At 43.5% G+C, this 24,203-nt stretch overlaps 1 protein-coding gene across 1 annotated transcript in view; it reads left to right on the top strand.

Annotated features, from left to right (window-relative positions):
• Positions 1-205: 205 nt before the first annotated feature.
• The window catches only part of LOC108437970 (TCDD-inducible poly(ADP-ribose) polymerase), a 38,168-nt gene continuing 14,170 nt past the window's right edge, over positions 206-24,203 (top strand). Inside the window, exons 1-2 of the mRNA XM_017715432.2 lie at positions 206-367; positions 2,943-3,714. Coding sequence (XP_017570921.1) covers positions 2,948-3,714 — 767 coding nt within the window. The 5' untranslated portion in view covers positions 206-367; positions 2,943-2,947. The remainder of the gene's footprint in view (positions 368-2,942; positions 3,715-24,203) is intronic.

Raw genomic sequence — 24,203 nt, 5'->3', positions numbered from 1 at the left:
AACGAGAGAGAGAGAGAGAGAGAGAGAGAGAGAGAGAGAACGAGAGAGAGAGAGAGAGAGAGAGAGAACGAAAGAGAGAGAGAGATAGAGAGAGAGAGAGAGAAAGCTGCCTCGCTCAGTCACGACCAAGCCCCGCCTCCTGAGAGAGCGAGAGCGATCGAGCGACCCAGAGAAAGAGCTAGTGAGAGAGAGAGAGAGAGAAGGAGAGGGGGAGAGAGAGAAGGAGAGGGGGAGAGAGGCAGTTGAGTCCAGTGCGCTGTAGAGCCGCTTCTCTCGGTTGATGAGCGCTTTGTCTCTCTCGCTGCTCTGCGCGACGGGACGGCGGAGCGCGAGGAGGAGGAGAAGAAAACGGGGACCGTCTGGACAGGTAACTGGAGCGCTCGCGCGTGCACGCGTTTGTGTAGCGAGAAGGACTATCCGCGGGACTAAACGGTGTCGTTTAATCAGCGTTACGCGTCTTTTTCACAGACTGGAACGGCGTCGGCTTTCCCGAGCGACCCGTCCGTTCGCGTTTCATGCTTATTCGTAGCTGGTTTTTGTGTGTAAGAGGCCATTATGTGTGTGTATATATATATATACATATGTGTGTGTGTGCGCGCGCGCGAGGCGCTACGTGCGGACCTGCTCGAGCTCAGCTCGGTCACCGGCACGTAGGCAGCAGCGCCTCTAAGCAACCAGCGCCGCGCGAGGCTTCCTGTTCGCCAGCCTTCTGGCTCGAGTTGTCCCGTTCCACCTTAAACGGTGGAGCATTTAATGTGGAACCCGGGGGGGAGGGGAGGAAGGGGGGTTCGGACGAGAAGTGGGAAGCTCAGGCTGCTGGTTTCCACTGGTTTGGCTAGAAACGCTAAAAACGAGACAGAAACGGGGTTTGTTTATGCTCGAGCCGCTCGGTTTGACTCAGCTCGGTCGTTGGTGGTGGTTGGGGGGCTGGAGTGGAGGGGGGGCGAGCTTTCTGTTTCACTGGTGTCGCCCTCGGTGCGTCTGAGGAAAGGAAAGGAGAGGAGAGGAGAGGTTTCGGCTCTGCTGATACACCCAAGCGCACAAGAGCGTGAGATCTGACTCACTCACCTGACCCGCTGATGACTCCGCTCAGAGCATATGACAGCCCGGTGACTCTGACAGGGAGCGAAGTCTGACCACTCCAACTGCTTCTAATCCCAGAGGGAGGGGAATGTCAGATCAGCCCCAGTCCCAGAAGTTGGTGCAGCGCAGTACACACTCTCAGCTGGGTCCTCACGGTTCCTTTAGGCCGTAGAACCTTGTGTTCTACATAGGCCCATTTGCATGCTCACACGGGTCTCTACATGGTGAAATGGTGCTTCACACTGACGGAGAGTTTGTTGATCCTTTTGCAAATTGGGTTTCCAAGCTTGACACTGTCACAACAGCAGAACCTAGGTTCTATATAGAACCATATGCAGCCATACACTCAAAAAGATGCTGCTTCAAGGATTTTTTAGTAAACAAAAAGTGGTTCAGTATAGAACCATGAACACTCCAAGAGGCGAAGAACCCTTCAATCGCGCAGAGGTTTCTTTGAGTTTTCATAGAACCAATTTCTGGGCTAAAGAACCCGTGAAGCTGAATCTTTTTTTAAGAGTGTCGAGAGTGTATAGGAGCGATAGAACCTATAGAACTTGTGTAGTGTGTGGTTCTATGTAGAACCATGTGCAACACATTCTCCATCAATCTGAAGTGCCGTTTCACCATGCAGAGAACCAGTTATGGTTCTCTGTAGAACCTTTTTGAAAGTAGTTGTTTGCATTTTCACAAGCTGGACATCATCAACAACAGCAGAACCCAGATTCTGTATAGAACCAAATGCAGCTGTACACACTTAAAAAAGATGGCGCGTCATTGGTTCTTTAGTAAAGACAATGGTTCTATGTATTTATAATGCAATGGGTTCTTCAAGAGTTCATGATTTTCTTGACTAAAGAACTCTTGAAGCACCGTTTTTAAGAGTGTAGAATATATATTTATACACGTATAGAACTTATAGGGACTGATTCCATGATAAATAGGTTCTGTGGCTGAACCATATGCACCACATTGTCTGGCAGTCTGAAGAGCTTTTTTCCACCATGCAAAGAACTATTTAAGATTCCCTATAGAACCTTTTTGATAGCTCTATATGGGACCAAAAGGGTTCTTCTATTATTAGAAGCTTGACAAATCATATGTGGTTCTATATATTCTATTCAGTCTCAAGAACCATTATGCAAAGACCCAAGCATGAAATGGCTCTGTATAGAACTCATGGTTCTAAATACAGTCACTGCCTTTACTGTGTAACCCTTGAAGAACCATCCTTTTTAAGAGTGTCACAGAAATGCAGTGGAAGTCAGTACAGAGGAACTTCACAGAACTTCAGCAGCTGTCAGCGTAGGAACTGCTGTCCTTCTCTTTTTGGGATCCTTTTGTACTGAAATAGAACACTAAAGCTGGAAGTGTGAGCCGCCGTCACGCCGTCCTGGTGCTGCACCAAGAGAAGAGAACTCGGTTAGGGGTGGGCGATACAGCTGGAATATCACACCATGATGTTTGAAGACAGACCTCATGATATTTTGCAGAGACTCGTGCACTAAATTCTGGATACAGCTATTTTCATTCAGTGTTATACAATCTACTGCTTGAATATCTCAGTCTTTTAACGAAACATGCAGACTGTACGACCAGAAAAGACAGTTTATCACGATTAAAATTTATCGCAGTTGCCCTAAAATCACATCTGACTTCAGTCAAAACCCAAAACGGAATCAGGAACTATGTGTGAGAGAAATGGAACCGAAGAATGTAGGTTCCTTCTCTAAGAAGTGCGCTTGAGCAGAAGTGAATGTAGTATAAATTGATAGTCTAATCCAGTCAGTGTTGCACCTACATGCATGTAGCTACACGAATGTGACTAGTCACTAGCTCTCCTCTATCTGCTCTTCCACCAGGGTCCATGGAGAAAAGTTTGCATGTGATGCCGGAGCCGGAAGGCAGCGACGGGGAGAAAGTTTTGGAGGAGGCCACGCTCAGCCTGGCCATGGAGGACGGGGAGTTCGAGCAGCGGCTGGGCCTCGTGGATAAGATCCCTCTAGTGAAGCCCTACTTCAAGAAGAAGCACACGCAGAGGAAACTGGGCGCCAAATGCCTTCGGGCGCTGCAGGAGCCGCTCCTGAGCACGCTGCTGGTGGCTGGCGAGGGGGTCTTCGTGGCCCCGTGCGCAGCCGCCGCGGCCGCCACCATCGAGAAGCAGGCCACCATGAACGAGGTGCGGACAAAGGGCGCCGGGGTTTCGGAGGCACAGACGGGCGACGTAGCGGCGGACGTCGCGGCGGATGCGACATCGGCGCCTGCCGTGGTAGCCTCAGAGGCGCTAAGCGACATCTTCGCCCCCGCCGAGCCGTTAGGGGGCGCCTCGGCCCAGGAGGGTGAGATGTTTCGGGACAAGAGTGAGGAGGCCTCTCTGGACCTCGTGTTTGAACTGCTGACCCAGCTGCAGTACCACACACACCAGGGCGACGATATTGACATCTGCGCGGACTTCCTGCAGGGCGCGTGCCTTTACGGCAGCGACTGCGAGCGGCACCACACCGTGCTGCCTTACCACTGGCAGATCCGGCGCTCGGATACCCACGTCTGGCAGAGCATATCGGACGATGCCCAGGAACAGCTGGAAAGACTCTATTGCAATCCGGACAATGAGCAAGTCAGGCTTAAATTTCTGTAAGTGCATTCTATTCCTGATTTATGTTGACCAGAAATTACTCAGAACAGAGAACAGATAAGCTTAGTTAAGCTTTTTAAATTGAAGGCAGTTCCAGACTTACGTTCCTCATTGATTACATACACAACATACATTACTTATAGAAATGACAAGCTTATAAACCTTAAGATTAATCAATTCAAGTCAAGGAAAATCTCATTGGAGCATCTGATTGCATTAAAGAGGTGATATTTTGCGTAGTTTTACTTTGGATGAGCATCCAGCAGTGCCCAAATGAGGGATTGTATGTGACAGTTCAGATATGGACTTATATAGGTTAATAACTGTGTAATAAGCTTGGCGTGTAAAGGGTTGGTAGCAGTAACAGTAGTGGCTAGACTACTGTTAGTGGCATAACTTGGTGTGGAGTGCAAGAAATGGAGGCAGACTTCAGATATGTGCTTTAATAGGTTTAATAAGTTAATAACAGTGTAATAAGCTTGGCATTTAAAGGGTTGATAGTAATAACAGTTTAGGATAGAATACTTTTAAGGAAGGTTAACTAAGTGTGGCGTGCAAGAAAGGGAGGAATATTAAAAAGCATTAGTGCTGAAGGGAGAGGTTGTATGTGAGATGACTTTAATAGGTTAATAACTGTGTAATAAGCTTGGCTTTTAAAGAGTTGATACTAATTACTTATAAAAGACTATTTTTAATGAAACATAATTAGAAAGAGAGGCATCTTTAAAAGCATTAGCACTAATGTGCAGTGGCAGCCTATGAGGTTTATCCGAGACGTGATTATTGCTAGTTGAGTTGGGGGCAGTCGTGGGCTGGAGGTTAGGGAACTGGCCCTGTGACCGGAGGTCTGCCGGTTCAATCCCCAGCGCCAACAGCACGTGACTGAGGTGTCCTTGAGCAAGACACCTGCTCCCCAGATGCCATGGATAGGGCTGCCCACTGCTCCGGGCAAGTGTGCTCACTGCCCCCTATTATGTGTGTGTGTGCTCACTAGTGTGTGTTTGATGTTTCACTTCACGGATGGGTTAAATGCAGAGGTGAAATTTTCCCGTTGTGAGATGAATAAGTATCACTTAAAGGGAGGGATTGAATGACAATTCTGATATGGACTATAAAAGGTTAATGACTGTGTAATAAGCATTAAATGGTTATTAGTAGTAGCAGTATAGGATAGACTACTTTTAGGGAATCGTACTAAGAAAGGGAGGTGTATTTAAGAGCATTAGTGCTGAATTGGATTGTGTGTGAGGGTGTGATAGAGGCAGTAGCAGGGTCACAGGAGAGAAAAAAACTGGTGTGTGTTTGTGTGTGTGTGTGTGTGTGTGTGTGTGAGTGTGTGACTGACGGGAAGTTTAGGTTGAACTTTGTTTGTGTGTGAGAGTGTACATGATGTTCACCCCCCCTCATAAGCCTTCCTCCGGCTGCCCCGAGACGGGGAAGTGCGTTGACAGCTGTAAGCTGTGAACTTGCGTGACCTGTTCCTGCCTCATGCGGTCACTCGCACACGAAGTGGCACAGAGTCACTGCGAGTGACGCAGGGACGGTAGCGCGCTCTTCTCACGCAGACAGAGCAGTCGCCTCACACGGATCGCGTCTCACACACACTCAGATAAATGAGTCTCACACACGCACAAGCAAACGCTTGCATTTATGTACCCACTCAGCAAGCTTATGCAAATTCTGCCTCAGTGTAGGACGGAGAACACATTGCCTCTCTCAGTCACACTCGCTCACACATGCAGATCAACCCATTGAAAGCGACAGTTAGTAAAGGGCCCAAATCCTCCATGTCTTTTATGACATTTGGGTGGGTTTATGTACCAAAAACAGCCATAATTTCTTTCTCCAAGACCGTTTTCTAACCTCTCTTTAACCCTGAGAATGAAACACCCTTTAAGACTGATGTATGCAAATGAGCTCTGTTGTGATTGGCTGCCCTATTTAGAGCCTTGTTTGAAAAGCAGAATAGGCTGAAACACTCAGTGTGGGCTGTAAAAGACAGAATAGGTGTATATTTCTGTAAATGTGCTGGTTTTTGTGACATCACAGGCTATTTTTGCAGCCTAGTTTCCATATATGGACGGCATGGACTTTAATAGGCTTTACACACTGCTACACTTAATTTAAAAAGTTAAGAATAATTATTAGAAGAAGAAATATTAATTCAGTGATATAGGCCCTTTAATCCCAAGTGTTGTTATTATTAAGTAACTGCTATGAGATGAATACGTCGTACGTAAGACGTAATAAAATTCAGTCCCTTTATGGTACTCCAACACTACCAAGTACCAAAAATTCTATCATACAGTACCAAATTATTCAGATTGTCCCGGCTCAACATCTGTGAGCCAATAAGCATGCTTGTTCTGAAATCTAGACTGCTGATTGGCTCTCTAAATTACCTTCCATAAGTACATCGGCACTTCTTCATTAGTGTAGTCTGTAAATACACCCACTTCCAGCACTTCATATTCATTTCTTTTAAGCCACTGCCACTTTTGATTTATAATTAAGTGTTGATATATGGTTTTAATGATACCCAGTTCTAGTTATGGCAGTGAAGAATCTGAATTGTGGGCCACATGCAGAGTTTAAAGGGTTAAGTCGTGCACCATACTCACCGCGGGAGGTATTTGTACGCCCGAGTGGGTCTTGCAGAGAGCTCGGCTGAAGCAACAAGGCTGTTCTTGTTTAGAAGGAGTTTTTTTTTCCCAAGCGCAGAAGTGAATCTGTATGCAGACGGTCTCTGTGGGACGAAGGGCATTTGGTTTTGACAGAGCAGCCCAGTTTTCATTCTCACCATGACACAGCTCCCTTAGGATAGTCCAGTCATGGAATTATGACCATGTGATGACCGTTAAAGCTTCTGTTAGGGATGGGACGATTTTGAGATACGATATGTGTTGTGTTTTTGTGCTACAATATTATGCCTTTTGACACAGGTGTGCTTTTATTTTGTTTTGGTCATAGTGAAGTCTAGTTTAAAGAGAAGGTTGTGTAGAAATGTAGTAGTGTTTTAACTAAACAGGGAAAATTGATATCACTGGTTAAACTGGATTCATTTAGCCAAATATCGGCTGTTTACAAGCAAAGATTTTTGCCAATCCGATTGAATTCATTCCGATTATAGATTAAGACTGAGGTGTTTATTCTCACTCTGCTCCATAATCTGATGGAAAGTCTCTGTTTTCTCTCACACGACAAGGAATCCGATCCAAAATTGCACGCATACATAGAGAACAGCTTAGAGTAGATGTTCCCATGACAACCAGCATCATGTGAGTCCAGTCAGAGTGAGATGAGCAGCAGTGAGCAGTGCTTGTGTTTTTATTGCTTTAAAATGATGTCAGACTCAGGAAAACATCCTTCACATGAGGAAGACGTCGTGTTCTGAGACACATAAGCTGGACGTCTGTCCCACCGCCGTCTTTTAAAGATCAGAGCGTAAACTTCGTCTCCTCTGCAGACCAGTTTCTGCTCCCGCCATGTTGAACGGTATAAACTTTCACTATGACGTGACGAACATGCAGAACGTACTTAAACTTTCCGATAGGGAATGTAATCAGAAACAGGCGTTTACATGGTTATTATCCTTCTATTTAATGGATTATTTATAGGATTAACCACCTCGTTTAGTCAAATAGAAACTATTCAGAATGGCCTGAATCAGACTGGACTATTCCGATTTCGGTGTTCACATGGACATATTCTATTCTGATTGAGCTATTAGTCGGATTACTAATGGGTTATTAGTAAACTTGGCTACTGTCTCACAACCTCAGTATCAAAATGTGAAATTTAATTTGTGTGTCGTAACATCCAAAGTCAATACCTTGACTTCGATACCGATTCCTGAAGTTTTAGTTGATGATAAATTGTCACATCAATAATTGCAATTGACAATTAACAAACAACTACTGTTACACAGAGTCATGTGTGTCCTTTCTGTTATCCGTATATTTATGTATTTTTATCCCTGGGGTCACTTTGTCCCAGCACAACAAATTTCTTACAGCTAAAACAAGCCTGAGGTCAAACTGACCCCAGCGAACACTGATGTGTGTTAAATGTGTGAAGGACATTGAAAACATACCATCAACTGACTTTTTGGTTTACCAGTCTTTACTTAATAAATGAGGACTAGTCCATAAATATAAAGCAGCCATTTATCTAGAGATTTTAAACATTAAACAGGGTCAAACTGACCCTGAAGATAATAGGAGGGTTAAGCCCACAGCTATGAGGGAATATATAAGTCAAAAACAAAAGGACATGAACACGCGCTCTAAAAATAGCCGTTTGGTTAATTAACCAAACATTACTTATGCTGCCCTGTAAACATAGTAGACCACAGAGTTCGAACTATTTCTCAATGAGTGCATTTATTGTTTTGTTTTTTTGGATGTTTTTTAAACATTTATTTGCCTCAATCCAGCACATGTATTACTTATTTGCGGTGCTATAACTGTGAAATCTTACAACTGTAGAAAACGACTGCAGTCAGATTAAATAACTGTGATCATCATAAATTATTGCAATTAAACGACTGTAATAGTTTGGCAGGCCTACTGATTCCTGATCAGTACTTTTTTCCATACTTTCCATAGGCTTGACTTAAACTGCTCTGTAGTGTTGGCTGTAATTCTGTCAGTGTCATGAAAGGTGTCCCTGGTGAACGTCCACCGTTTCCCTCTGCATTAAAGGCCGTGCTAATTACCTTTGGCTCTCCGCCACCTTAGAAGTAGCTGATAAATGTTTAGGCTCAGCCCCCCACTGTGCATATGCGTGTGTGTGTTTGTGGGGGATGTGTGAAATGGGGACCCCTGGGGGGTTCCAGGAGATAAGCGTTGCTTTGTTTGTCTCCCTGTTTGCAGTTGCCAGCTGTAGGGGGCTTGTTTGTTTGGTGCTCTGACTCCATATGGTCGATACTACACCTAGTTCCAGGAAAGATCTTGTGAGTATGTGTGTTTATAGGTTTCTATGGAGGTGCGCATGTAAGCGTGAGTGTGCGAACGAGTCCATTGTACATTTACCTGAGCACCTGATCAGGTGTCACGTTGCGTTGGAGTCCAGCATTGCTTGCCAGTAGTTCTGCAGAGCAAAGTGGCTGAACGGACACAAGTGTACAGAGAAGCCAGTTCCTTTAACTGCAGTAGATTTGTACTCTGAGAACTACATCCCCCCTATTAGTTGTGTAGCAGTGCTTGCATAATTCACTGTAGTTACTAAATAATAGGCATGCAAGTCGCTGGAATTGCCTGCAAGTCTGATCTGGTTGTCTTTAACTGTGTAACATGAGTTGAATTAAACAGCCCATATTATGTTTCCCTTGCTTTTTTGAAAGGAAAGGCTTTAATGTAGTGTGTACTGTAGTACTTTTAAAGCTACCATTCACTCCCCAGTCCATACTCTCCATATATGGGAGCTGCAATGTTGAATTAAAATTTTTGTGATGTGTCTAAAACCTTCGCATCTGCATATCTCTGCTGTCAGAACAAAACCTTGTATCTCCGTTTTTGTCATTTTTCAGTTTTTGACATAATTTGAAAACACCTATTGCCCTCTACGTTGTGTGCAAATTTCATGATAAATGGGCCAAAAAAAACGGCTCAAAATTTCTTGGAAAAAAATTCTGGTTCCATTGACTTACATTAAAAGTAAAGTATGTTTTTCCCTTCTCCTGTAAAGTTACCATTTTGGAGATGCGAGGTTTTCATCTGACAACAGCGATATACTTATTCAGCCTGCAACAGCTTTAGCTCCACCCACACGTGCTAAAGGTATAAAGAGTGTTTCAACCTGGGCTGCCAATCATCACAGCGCTCATTTACATATAATTGTTGTCAGAACAAAACCTCGTATCTCCAAAATGGTAACTTTACAGGAGAAGGAAAAAACATACTGCAGTTTTAATGTAAGTCAATGGAGCCAGACGTTTTTTCCAAGTAATTTTAGGTCATTTCCTTTAGTCTGTTCATCATGAAATTTGCCAACAGTGTAAAGAGCAATAGTTGCTTTCAAATTATGTCAAAAAGGGAAAAATGTTTGCCATACATTCACAGAACATTTAATTCTAAGAGATAAAGAGAGGTTGGAAAATGGTCAAACAGTGGACCTCAGTGGGGACAATGCAATAAATTACAATAGGATAAGGGCCCTTTGAATTAGACTGACTCGACTGACACGTATTGTGATTCCCTTTGACTAAACTCTGCTGGTGATTTTATGACCCCGGTGTCACTTGTGCGTGCAAGTGTGTTGCTCTTTGACCCATATGGCTGTGTTTCCGTGAGAACGGCATAGCGTTATAGGACAGCACGACACTCTCTCGCCAAGCATTAAGGGCACGGTGACCCGAAACTGAGCCGAGCATGCGTGTGCGAGTGTGTGCGTTAGGGCTTGTGTTTGTGCCAGCGCCCATCCATGCGAGAGTGTATGGGATAGCGTGTCAGACAGGCCATGGAGTGATTCACAGAGGCGAGGTTGCTCTGCCTTCTCATCAAACAGCGTTCTCTGTAAAATTCCCTTCTAACTGTTTAACCCCTTATAGCCCATGTGTCAAACACAAGGTGCACGAGCCAAATCGGGCCCGCAACACAGCCTTACCAGGCCCACAAACGTGTTTGTATTTTTGTTAACATTAGCCCATTTCACAATGCCACTGCACTACAGTCCCCAGCATGCACTGCAGTGTAATGTGAGCTCTGACTCTCCTAATACAACAACAGTCAAGAACAACAGGCTGAGCTCCATTTCTACTTTCAATATTTAAAGTATTAGTGGAAAATTTCAAGGTCTATCATGATATTTTACTGTTGAAGTTTTTGCATTTTTTACATATAAACAATGGCCAGTTTGTGTTATAGCACAACATTAATTCATTTAAAATAAAATGAATAACAGGTTTTTCTCTGGCCCACAGATTTAGATGGATGGATGGATAGCTAGATAGATAGAAAGAAAGAAAGAACTTTATTGATCCCAAAGGGAAATTGCAGTGTTTCAGTAGACACATAACAGAAAATACAAAAGTTGATATTCCTTACAGCTAAAACAGCCTGGGGTCAAACTGACCCCAGCGAACACTGATGTGTGTTAAATGTGTGAAGGACATTGAAAACATACCATCAACTGACTTTTATGCTTACCTGCCTTTACCCAATAAATGAGGACTAGTCAATAAACATGAAGCAGCCATTTATCTAGAGATTTTAAACATTAAAGAGGGTCAAATTGACCCTGAAGATAATAGGAGGGTTAGGCCCACAGCTATGAGGGAATATATAAGCCAAAAAAAGCACATGAACACGCACTCTAAAAACAGCAGTTTGGTTAATTAACCAAACATTACTTATGCTGCCCTGTAAACATAGTAGACCACAGAGTTCGAACTATTTTTTTAATGAATGGATTTATTGTTTTTTGTGTGTTTTCTAAACATTTATTTGCTCAAAAAAGAAGAAAATTGCACATAAACTTACATACGCTAGGCAGGAAAATAGAAATAAATCTAGACATAAGTTAAAGGAAAAGAGAAATAAAATAAAAGTATATCTGTTTGCATATTTACATGGGAGATTTGTTGTATTTACATGACAGCAGGCACTGAGTGGTATGAGGTAAACTAAAAGGCATAACTAACTTGGAGTTGAGTTTGTTGAGATTTTATGTAAATGGCCCCTATAGTGGTTGAGTTTGACCACTTGGGCCCTTTAACCTCTTAATCTTCCAAGTTTTATAGCACAATTCTATAACCTAAGAACAGCTCAACCACTTTGCACTGGAGTCCCTGTAGTTACTCAGTAATACGACTCAAATTTTAAGAGGTTAATATTAAAATCTACAGATTGTCTGAAACTGATTTGTGAGTTAAATAGTGAGGAAAGTCAGATGCTGACGCGTGCAGTCAGTCTCTCTCTCTTCCTCTCGCTCACACTCTTTTCCTTTCGTCTTCTATAGGGTGTTTATTCCATACAGCACATACATTGTAGACGTTCAAGGGACAAAGAGACAGAAAGAGGCAGACGAATAGATCCCAGATCGATCGAACAGTCCCTCCATCAGTTTCTGCAGAGCACGTTCTAGGCTTTGGAACTTTTAAGACTCTTCTTTTCGAGACGCTCTCTGCTCCTGCAGAGGAAACGAGAGCTGCCGAACTCTTTGGCCCAGAAAGGAAACAAAAAGGGGAAGCTGGGAGCGTTGGCGGCAGCTCCTTCATTCCTTCAGATCTCCTGAGGAGGAAGAGAGGAAAGCCCTGAGCACTTCCCAACCAGCTGTCACTCACAATTTATTACTCTCATTTACGTCAGCACTGTTAGGCTTTATGTTGAATTTGTGTCATTTCCATTTTGCTGATACGGTGATGCTGAGATTGAGCTCAGTCGCTGGTATGGAGTTAAACACACACTCAGCTTATTCTCACACCAGCAGTTTCGATTGATTTCCTTCTCGTTTGTGCTTGAGGGGCAAGATCATCCGTTTTGTGACCTAGAGTTCAGTTTTCTTGTTATGGTGCCACAACCGTGCACCAGTGCACCGCTCTGCATGTTGTGTTTACTGCATCAACCCCCCAGTTTACATCAGTTAATTAGTTTGTGAGTTGCAGGAGTGTTGGAAGGCCTGTGCAAGCCTGTGGAACTCCTGGACCAGGATTGAGAACCAGTGAAGCAGAAGTGTAGTAGCCTGTAGTGTAGTGTGGCATAGTACGGTATAGGGGTGGGCGATATGGCAGCAAAATAATATCGCAATAATTTAAGAAATCTTTACAATAAACAAAGTCACTATTTTTTTTTTCAAAAAACAAAAACTATGAATACAGCGATATGGATTCAATATTTTGCATACTGTGTCGCACTAAATCCAATTAAACCAGACTAATTTGACTGTTTTTTGAATGAAACGGGCAGTTGCTCAGTGTTCTCCAAGTAGTGACGATATTGAAGACATGATCCACATGTGCGTTATTACATAATTTATCATGATGATGATATATATTGTTACATTGTCCAGCCCTAGTGTGGTAGCATTGTGTAGCAGTGTTAGTTGCTGCATGACATAAAAGTTTTTTGTATGCAACGTTAAAATATATCGATATATATATATCTTTCTTTTTGTTATTTTGTTTTTGTTTTTTTACTTTAATTTGGATAATTTGAGAGTTAATGTTTCCATTTGCGTTGTCTCAAAATGAATGAATGGACCAACAGAAATGGACCAAAATGACATGGAAAAAAAAACTTCCATTACAAGTTAAGAAAGTTTTTTGTTTTTTTCTGCTCCTGTATAGTTAGACCTTTGGAGATGAGGTTTTGCAAAATGATACTTTTATGGGAAATGTTGGCCGATGCTGATGTCCTATATTTTTTTTGTGCATCACTGCTGTCGGAACAAAACCTCGTATCTCGTATTTTTCAGTTTTGACATAATTTGAAAATGCCTGTTGGCCTTCACATTCTCTGTACATGGACCAAAAGAAATGACCCAAAATAACTTTGAAAAACATTTGTTTCCATTGACTTACATTAAAAGTAGTTTTTTTTCCTTCTCCTGTAAAGTTACCATACGACATACTGATGCAGATGCCTAAACACTTACAAAATGTAGAAAACATCTGCCTGGGTTAGAATTTCTGAGATATATTATGTTCATTTCCATAGGCTTTGTGAAATGAGACATTTCAGCACAGAAGGCCACGGTCATTCTTCTGAACTATGACATATATTTAAAGCATCAGATGTGGGTTTGAAACGTCTGTGTGACATTTTAAACCAAATATCCACCAGTGCTAATATGATTCATCGGGCGTCCCTAGATAATAAAGCCTTTTACGGTTTCAGAAGCAGATAAGCAAGTCTGTTGGGAAATCACTGAACAGCTCTGAACAATACAGTGTCTGTATTTCATACAGTGCCAATTGAAATGGTTATAAGCCTCCACGAGCTTAGCCTCACAGCTCCACTGCAGGACTAAAGAAGCAAACCTTAGACTCCAAGCATGTCATGGCAGGTCAACCCCAATTAGTGCAACAATGATTTTTCTCCAGACTCTTCAGTCTTTGAAATGCCTCATATGCCAAAAAACATTATATTTTGCATGGGAAGATAATCGAACCTGTACATGTTTTCGGTTATAACAGTGTTTCATAGAACTGACTTTTCAGGCCAACTGGAATGGGCAAGAATTGTCGTAAAGTCATGTACAGCCATGCATCGCCACACAGCGTAACATCCTGTGCTGTTTCTGCTGAAGTCATACCTTCATGCAGAGTTCCTCCATGCCCTTTGCTCTTGAATGAGCGATCACGTTTTTCTGCATGCATGTATTGGCTGAGTGCATATCACTGTAACGTTCTCCACCCACCCGTTCTAAGTGACGTGAAGGCGTATTTGTGTGCATAATTGTGTTTAGTTCTTGGTCAGGTGTGACGTTGTAGCTGGGTGTGAGTGATGGTGGCATGCGGGCAGCTCAGGTTGTTCTACATGAGAAAGTTAGGAGGAAGTCGTTAGGCTGTGCGTTTGTGCGTAAGTGAGACCAGATTAAGGAGGGTAAGTGATAATACTGTATCTTGGAACAAAGGGCAGTAGAGCTACACAATACTCTCAATAATCTCTCTCTCTCTCTCTCTCTCTCTCTCTCTCTCTCTCTCTCTCTCTCTCTCTCTCTCTCTCTCTCTCACTTCAATTGACTGCTTCTAACGTAGACCACAAACCACAGTGGGCCCACAGGTGCTTTTTAATGGGATGTGTGTACATGTGTGTTTGTTTTCTGACATTTTCAGGACCGAAATAAGGCTTATAGTGTTAGGATCAATCACATAGTCCTGACTTTGCAAAGTGCACTTTGCAAAAGCCCCAGGTTTCATTATGTAAAGATGAAGATTAGGCTGTAATATAATATATTGTATATATAACACACACACACATATGTATATATGTATATGTGTGTGTGTGTGTGTGTGTTTTTAGTTTTTGACATAATTGAAAACACCTATTGCCCTTTACATTGTCTGTATATTTCATGATGAATGGCCTAAAATTGACTTAAATTAAAATTAAATTAGGTTTTTTCTATCTCCTGTTAATTTTGGAGATACAAGTTTTTCTTCTGACAACAGTTTTATATATATATATCTATGCAGCTGTATTTGTACCAACTTACACATATCTGTTATTTTTCATATATACATACATACCTATTTTAATGGAACAAGCTGTAACTTAAGCAACTTCAGACCATTTCTGGCATTTTTCAAATCATGTAAAAAAAAAATACAAAACTGGATACAGAAGATTTTGTTGGGACAGCAATGATATTTTTAGAATACTTATAGATGTTTATATATACAAAGAGCTTATAGTACATATAGAAACTTACATATACATATAACACTAATGGGACTTACACATGACCCCAAAAAAGGTGCAAAAACAAGGCGTGTGTGTGTGCAGGGGTCGTGGGGGGTCAAAGGCTAATTATGAAAGGGTTTCTCTCTTGTCTCCCATTGCTATGCAGTACACTCACCGCCTCAGGTCTGGGCATGCTCAGTGGAGTTCAGCTCCACAGCTGCCCGGCTGCTTCATAAGCACTAATCCTTCACAAAGCGTAAGCCCAAGTGTCTGAGTGTCTGTCTCTGTCTCTCTCTCTCTCTCTCTCTCTCTCTCGATCTCTCTCTCGATCTCTCTCTCTCTCTCTCTCTCGATCTCTCTCTCGATCTCTCTCTCTCTCTCTCTCTCTCTCTCTCTCTCTCTCTCTCTCTCTCTCTCTCGATCTCTCTCTCGATCTCTCTCTCTCTCTCTCTCTCGATCTCTCTCTCGATCTCTCTCTCTCTCTCTCGATCTCTCTCTCGATCTCTCTCTCGATCTCTCTCTCGATCTCTTTCGCTCTCTCTCTCTCTCTCTCTCTCTCTCTCTCGATCTCTCTCTCGATCTCTCTCTCTCTCTCTCGATCTCTCTCTCGATCTCTCTCTCTCTCTCTCGATCTCTCTCTCGATCTCTCTCTCGATCTCTCTCTCGATCTCTTTCGCTCTCTCTCTCTCTCTCTCTCGATCTCTCTCTCTCGATCTCTCTCTCGATCTCTCTCTCGATCTCTCTCTCTCTCTCTCGATCTCTCTCTCGATCTCTCTCTCGATCTCTCTCTCTCTCTCTCTCTCTCTCTCTCTCTCTCTCTCTCGATCTCTCTCTCTCTCTCTCGATCTCTCTCTCTCTCTCTCTCTCTCTCTCTCTCTCTCTCTCTCGATCTCTCTCTCAATCTCTCTCTCTCTCTCGATCTCTTTCGCTCTCTCTCTCTCTCTCTCTCTCTCTCTCTCTCTCTTTCACTTACTCTTTCTTTCTCTCTCCTGCTTGTAATCTCTTGTTATCTCACACTCGCTCTTTTGTGTCCTAATTCTTTTCTCTCCCTCCCTTTATCTCTCTGTCTCTGCCTCCTCTCTGTTCTGCTTTCTCCCTGTGTTTTAGTGTGTTTGTGTGTGTATCTGCAGTAGACTGTGAGAACAGGGCTGAAGGCTGCTTAACCTTCCTGATTGGATGTTCAGACTTATTCCCTCTTAAACACTGACCGAAGCTTGAGAGCAGTGAACGCTTGGGCTTCGATTAAACAAACACTCAAGTTTGGCTGCTCTTCTATTCCAATGAGCACAGTGAAGTAGAGCGTCTTTAGAACCGCTTCTGTTCCGTTTACGGGATTGTTTTTGTTGTGCTGTGTGTGTGTGTGTGTGTGTGGCTGGTTTTGGCTCCTGACAACAGTCGTCAGCCGGCAGGTACAGGTCAGAGTGACCGTGACCATGAGGTGAGCACTGTGTCTAGTTATTGGGTCAAAAGATTGCTGTCAAGTTGCACTCACCCCCCCCCCCCCCCCCCCCCCCCTCTCTCTCTCTCTCACTATGTCTGGCTCTCTTCTTTCTTTGTTTCTTTCATTAAATTTAGTTAAACATAGCTTTGTAAGTATTACTGTCTCAAGCACAGTATTTACAAAGCATAGCACTGTTGTCAGAACAAAACCTTGTTTTTCCGAAATGGTAACTTTACAGGAGAAGGAAAAAACATATTTACTTTTAATGTAAGAATTTTTAATTTTTTCCAAGTCATTGTAGGCCATTTCTTTTAGTCCATTCAGCTTGTAATTTACAGACAACGTAAAAGGGCAACTTTCAAATGATGTCAAAAACTGAAAAACGTCAATAATGGGGATACAACATTTTCTTCTGACAGCAGAGATATGCGGTTCAAAGCCAAACTTTGCTTGAACACGCGTGTGTGTGTGTGTGTGTGTAAAGCATTTTGGAAAAACAAGTTTAGAGGAGCTCACAAGGGTTTGTTTCCAATTTCAGCACAACTGCTTTTTAGCTTTAGTTTAAGCGTCAATTAGCCAAACTAAGTTTTCCATGTTTACCCTAATTAATACTGGGCTTTCTTGAAGAAACGTTAGTTAAGGTTGAAGTGCATCAACACATAAAATTACTACTTTTTTTTTCTTCTATTTTTTCTAATATCTATATTTTTGGAGCACACACTGCTTACCGCTTACCGGATGAAGTGTTTTAAACGGCATTTTTGCACAGCAGAGCAATACAGCATACAGCTGCGCTCTCTCTCCCCGTCTCCTCCTCTCTTTGCTGTCTAGAGTATTGTCTGCCGCATGCCCCTTTTCTCTTTTCTCTCCATCAGTCCTTCATTGATCTCTTCATTGATCTTTCTCTCCTCTCACCTTCTCTGTCTCTCTCCAGGCTCGGCTGCTTCTGCACTGTTTTTTCACGTTTTCAGAGCAGAGGAGTTACCAGAGAGCAGTGTGTGTGTGTGTGTGTGTGTGTGTGTGTGCATCAATGTACAGGATTTTATGGATACAGAAATGACAGCAAAATGGTTGTTTTTACCTAAAGAGAGTAGGCCAGGTCTTTAAACCAATCTAATTGGCCCCTGATGTTGACGGTCTAGTCGCACGCCTTTCCTGTAGTATGGTACATGGCTTTTGTCCCATATTGGATCCTATACTGTACACTGCTGTGAAGAGTAGCATACAATAATACAGTACATACTGGTGGAGTATGCAGTATGAACCCAGCCTTCAGCCCAATCCCATCCATCCATCCATCCATCCATTTTCTAAGCCGCTTCTCCGTCAGGGTCGCGGGGGGGTGCTGGAGCCTATCCCAGCAGTCTTCGGGCGGAAGGCAGGATATACCCTGGATGGGTCGCCAGTCCATCGCAGGGCAGACAGCCCAATCCCATTACTTGTTTTTACCCCTACCCCTTGTTTTCAAGTGTCATATTGCCTCTTGGAACTGAGTTACAGGGGTATTGGTTGAAATCGAACTGTACCATGTACTGGCACCCAAGTGGTGGAATGAACTCCCCCTGGCTCTCCAAACAGCAGAGTCTGAAAGGAAGGTAGTTTTGGAACCACCGCTGTGTGTGTATGTGTGAGTGGGATGGAAACATGAGAGCAGATGTGTGTGTGTGTGTGTGTGTGTGTGTGTGTGTGTGTGTGTGTGTGTGTGTGTGTGTGTGTGTGTGCGCATGAAACTACTCTGTGTTGTGAAACTGTAGCTGCGTGGTTTCTCTCTTCTGCCACTCCAGTTCCCTCCTGCTGCACTGCAGTCACAAAGCATCGAGTGACACAGCATAAATTACGCAGCGTTTGTGTGTATGTGTGTGTGCGTGTGTGTGTGTGTGTGTGTGCGTGTGTGTGTGTGCATTTCCGTTGTGTGTCACTGTGTCATCTTTTGACACCCCCCCCCACCCCACAGTTGAGCATTTGTACACGGAGCCCTCCTGAAGGAACACACCACTCAGCCTCATAATCTTACGCCCTCCGTTCCCTCTCTTTGTGCATAGGTACAGGAAGAGAGAGTTCGGAACAAAAGCAGCATGTACGGAGAGAGGAACGCACTCTTCCGTGGCACGTCACCCTGTTCTTTCTCTCTCTCCGGCTCTCGTGCTGTGAAACGCTTGGACCCTGCTGCCTTCTCCTCTGGTCCTTTTGTCCTGCTTCCTATTTTTCATTTTTCGTTTCTTCTGTTTTTTTTTTTTTGTTGTTGTTTTATTATTTCTCATACCTGAACACTCACATCCTTATTTCTTCATTGCTGTCGTGCCCGACCTCTTCTCCACACTAAGAGCAGCTGTATTTACAGTAAAGCACAAGACCAAAAACCCTGTGTTCAATGCGGGGGTGCACAATATATCACACACGTTTGCAATGGCTTTCCGATGGCTGCGCTGTCGAGAAGTGGAAGCTATATTTATAACCGTGCTGACATCAGTAGCACATGCGTGTATGTTTAAGCTTACGTCAGCCATCTAGAGCGCACAGACACTCAGACTCGTGTGGACGCTGATGCCGGTCAGCAAGCCAATGCGTGTGTTATTCTGGAAGATGCTCCGTGACTCAGCAGCTCTGTGCTGAAACTAGTGACAGGGCAGGTTTTTAGCAAAGCACTCTCGGGTGTGAAACTCAGTGACTGGGCGGTTTCAGATAGGGAACTCGCGACCAGTCACAGCTTGAGTTTCGCTTCTTTGATGACCTGCAGATGACTCTTCAGGATGTGTCTGTGTGTTTGCGCATGCAGCTGTGTGACAGTGACGAGAAACATTATCTAATTTGCATTTTGTTCGATTTTTTTGGTCATATATGGTGTGTTTTGTCAGTAAATGCAAGCTGAGCACTGAGATGTTTCAGTTCCTGATCATGTGCTGCCTTTGTATAGACTGGCCTTTACTGCGACTACTTGCTCGCCCATAGTGGTACTTACTGCAGGGGTCTGTCTCACAAAGCAAGATTTCTTGCTTAGCCAGCTAACTTGGCTTATCCTTATTTAACCCTGGATTTTCTATTTCATGACACTTATTTTTGGGTCACTTTTTTCTACTTTGCATCATTTGTGGCCTTAATCACATCATAAATATCAGCAGAGCGAAGCAAACCATGCCATACAAATATAAAAAAAAACATAAAGCAGTTATTACTCAAAGTACTAACACTAAAGTCTTGGGTTCACTACATGACTCTTAAAGTCTCAACAAATTGTAAAAGGACTGGGCATCATTACGCAATAGTCAGCTTTTTAGCTGTTGCTACTCGATGCTGCTGCTTGCTCTGCCGTTTGCGGTGACACAGTAAAGAAGTAGTAGGTAAACATGTTTAAATGAGGCTCATGGATTTAAAAATGTGATCAGTTTGGTATTTTTTAGAGTGTTAAATGTACATAAACTTTATTGTGTTTGTGCCTTAAACTCAGCTCCACACGTGAGAGACTTTCCGACATTTTTCTTTCTTTACTTGCTGTATTTTCTTCTTTCATGCTCTCAGTTTCCATTGGCTGTTGCAGGAGTCCGTTGAGATTGAGTCTTGAATGGGAAGCTAAAAGTCTGAGTCTGTGCCCCTCAAACACAACTCAGTTCTCTTTCCAACTGTCGACTCTGTCTGCTGATCGTTCTGACAGTTTTACAACACATGCTCTGAAATGCTCGAGTTAATGCAGCCTATAATGGCTAATTCACTGGCCTTTAACCCTGAAGGCTGGTGCGCAGACCGATGATCACAACAGCAACGCAGACAACACTCTCGCCTAGCTAGCAGCAAGATAGTAAAATGGATATATAATGTTGTGGCTTCCAAGGTGGATTGATTTTTGTTGAAAGAACAAAATGGCTCTTCTTAAAGTGTGGATTGCCGACCTCTGGGCTAGATAGTGTATCGGTATCGGTATTCGGTATCGGCAGATACTGGAGGATCAGGAATCTGTATCAGGAGAGACAAGTTGGATAGGTGTATGATACTCAGTCAGGAACCCTGTTCAAGTGGAACATGCTTGGTGAGACAGGCTCTAGATATAGCCCTGACAAATGTTTACTTATTTATCTTGCTTATTTTACTATGGTGTTTGTGTATGTCCAGCTCAGGAAGTCCTGGACGTGTTGGGCAGGAGTGTGTGGGATGTGTGCCCACGGTTAATGGGTGTGAGCGAGTGTAAGCATTGTGTGTGTTTGTTTCCCTTGGCGAGTCTGGTAATGGTAAGTGTGTGTGTGTGTGTGTGTGTGTGTGTGTGTGTGTAGCTCGAAGGCTAAAGCTGTTTCAGGCTTAACGTTATCATGTGCTGACAGGCATTGTTCCCAGAGGTGTGTGTGTGTGTGTGTGTGTGAGAGAGAGAGAGAGAGAGAAAGAGAAAAAGAGAGAGAGAGAGAGAGAGAGAGATGCAGCTACGTGTGGCTGTGTGAGCGTATGCTTGTCTTTGATTCAATTCAGTAGGTCAGCAGTGACACACTGCAGTGATAATTATCTCTTTCTGTCTTTCTCTCGCATGTCTCTCTCTCTCTCTCTCTTTCTGTCTGTATGCCCCCCCTTTCCATGCCTTTCTCTATCTCTCTTGCTTTTCTCTCTTGGCTTCTCTCGTTCAACTCTCACTCTCTCTCCCTTGTCTGTCTTTCTGTTTTGTCTTTCTCCCTCTGTGTGCCTCTCTCTCTTGTCTGTCTCTCTCTGATGCTCTGTCTGTCATTTCTCTCTGTTTTCTGTCTTGCTGTCCTTTGTCTCTGACTCTCTGTCTCCCATCTCTCTTTCTCTCTTCCTTCTTTCTGTTACTTTGTTTCGTTTCTTTCTTTCTTTCTTCTCTCTCATTTCTCCCTTTTCTTTCTCACCTCTTTATTTGTCACTGTCTCTCTCCCCTCTTCCTTTCTCTCTTTTCTTTCTTTTTCTTCTCTCTTTCTTCTTCTCTCATTTCTTCCTTCTCTCTTTCTGCCTTTCTCGCTCACCTCTTTCTGTCTATCTCTCCTCTCTCTTTCTCTCTTTCTTCTTTCTTTGTTTCTCTTTTGTTTCTTTGTCTTTCTGTCTCCCTTCTCCCCCCCCCATATATCCCCTCCTTGTGTACGTGGAGAATGGGCTATGGCTTGTTTTTGCTTGTGTTGTTTTCTACATCAGATCTGACTCTTCGCGTGGCACAGCGTCAAATCCAGGGGGGGGGGGGGGCGGCCCTCATTTTCTTCTCCTTGAGTCGCTCTCATTTCCCTTTCTGCGACCACTTTAGTCAGCGAATGTGCTCCTTGCTGCGTTTTCACGTACTTATCATTCCATCTCTTCTCCGTTTCACCTCTCTGCCAGATGGCTGTTTACGAGCTCAGCCTTTCAGGCTTCTGCCCATCAAGCAGAAATAAAAAAAACAACAACGACAGCACGACGTCCTGAGACATTCTGAGCAGAACCGAGTATGTGAACTAAGAGTGCTGGCAGTACTGGACTGGCTCAGACAGCTGGGTCAAACGTTTCAGTAGCAACCGTCTAAGTGTGGCCCTATTATCAGGAGATCGGGAGTTCGATCCCTGGTGATGCTACAGCCGCCTGTAGCCAGGAGTCCAAGAGAGCGCAACTGGCCATGCTCTGTCTGGGTGGGTAGGATGGCCCCTCTTCTCCCCCCATCACTCAACGCGGTGATAGTCAGTGCAGGCATCTGTTAGCTGACGTAACAGATCTGGCGGTTGGTGCTTTCCTCAGAGCGCGTTCGGCTGTCCAATGACGTTGCGTGAGCAGCAGTTCGAAAAGAAGCGTTGGTTGGTTTCACAGGTCTTGAAGGAAGCCTGTGCTGCCTTCACCCTCCTAGCAACAGGTGATTGATGGAGTCCTAACTAGAGGGTGGAATTGGAGACGATTAAATTGGAGAGAAAATCGGATTAAAAAAATGTTTTAAAAACAAACGTTTCAGTAACGGAATTCTTAAGAACCTTGAGAACCTAAGTGTAGCCTTGATAATGCAGGTTCCACAGTATCGGAATTTGAGTTTCATCGCAGACTCTGTGTTCCAGTGCTGCACAAAACAGACAAAATATCATATTTCGAGTATGATTTGTGCAGCGATACACATTTTCACAGTCAGTACCTTTTTTAATTCAGATTTATTTGTATACATTTTAAAAACGTCTTGACTCTTAGAATTGTGCACTACACAGCTTAGGTTTAGGTTTTCAAAACGTAAGACAGCAAAAGCATGTTGTTGTGCGAAATAGTGCTGTTATGAAACAGTGCAGCAGAGCGATAAACAGTATGAAGTCCTGAACTGTCTTGTATAAACTTTATATAGCATGTCTGCACTTCTTTAGACCCGCAGCAAGTTCCACACTTTGCCTGCAATTACACATTTCCACCAGAAGTGTCTCCAAATCCCCAGATCCTACATAGTGTTGCTTTAAGTCTACGGTACTGCTTTAGTTTGTTCACCTTGTCTAGTTTCCACGAAAGATGAGGCCCTCAGTCAGTAGAGATTGAAGGGCGTATCGGCGATGCAGTTTTACATTTCAACACATATTCGAATTTCCTTGAAATTTTCTTGGTCTTATTTAGTGTAGAAACAGTTAAATGGCTAGATAATGTGTTTGCTTGCAGTATGTGTGTGAACACTTGATGTGGTTAAAGATTGGCCTACATAAAGTTTGGCCTAGTTTATGTAACCGTTTTGGATATCTTGATAGAAGAGTCTAGGGCTTGTCAGGATGCTCACGGCACTCAGTAATTTTCTGATTTGCTGGAGGGCTTATTTACATGTTGCGATTTTAGGATGATAAAGGCAATATCGCAATGTGTCAACATACAGTATGGCTGCATGGTTGTTTTACTGGTTTGAAAGCAAATGCCTGGTGTAATTACATTACATCATCGAAGCAGAGGTGCACGTCCAAAGCTAGATTCGCTGCGACTCTTGGCTATATGGCCGTGTGGCTGCTTTCTGTCCAGCTTTACCCTGAGAGCCAAGCTGGTGCCCAGAATGATTCTGTCACTGTTTAATTATCTTGCCTTATTTGTTTGGTCGTTCAGAGTCTCTCATCTGTTTAGTCTAGCTCCTGCTCGCTCTGTGTGTTTGTTGGTCGGTGAGGGTTTTTTTGTCCATTCATTGTCCACCCTTCCTGCCAACGTCTGCCATGCTTTAACTCATTCTCTATCGCTTGTGATCTTGCTCTCCTTCTCTTGTTCTACCTCTCTCGGCCTGGCATGATTCATGCTGTATTGCAGTCTGGTCCTCAAAGGGGCTACACTTCATTCTGTGGTTCTGCTTGTTAAATCTGTTGGGCTCAGTCTTCAAACAGTTGATCACGTTGCTGGATAGAAAACCTGCTTCCATACCGGTCATTTAAGGAGAAGATTGGACACCCCTGCCCATTGTCTCACCATTCTCTCACTCTCATTCTCTGCACAACATACTATAATCATGACTTAAAGTTACTGCTATTTGAGTGTTTGAGTTCGGGTTTGCATCACTACAGGACCTGGACAGTGTGATATGGGCAGCTTTTGATTACCTCATCAAACTGAAGTGTAAATGTGCTGGATATTCTCAAGAGCTGGGTCAGATACCTCTGCTTTACCCTACATTCTCACCAGTGACTTTGCGCGTCTTATCATCCGGCCTGTGGGCGTTTCTGAACTCGAGCGGACCGTTGGTTGCCATGGTTTCACTGACCCCAAACACAAATCAGTTGCAGTCCTGCTAGAAATAAAAATCCTGGTGAGAAAT

This window comes from Pygocentrus nattereri, chromosome 7, assembly GCF_015220715.1.
Source record: "Pygocentrus nattereri isolate fPygNat1 chromosome 7, fPygNat1.pri, whole genome shotgun sequence".
Taxonomy (NCBI): Eukaryota; Metazoa; Chordata; class Actinopteri; order Characiformes; family Serrasalmidae; genus Pygocentrus; species Pygocentrus nattereri.
This window is presented reverse-complemented; position numbering and strand designations above follow the sequence as displayed.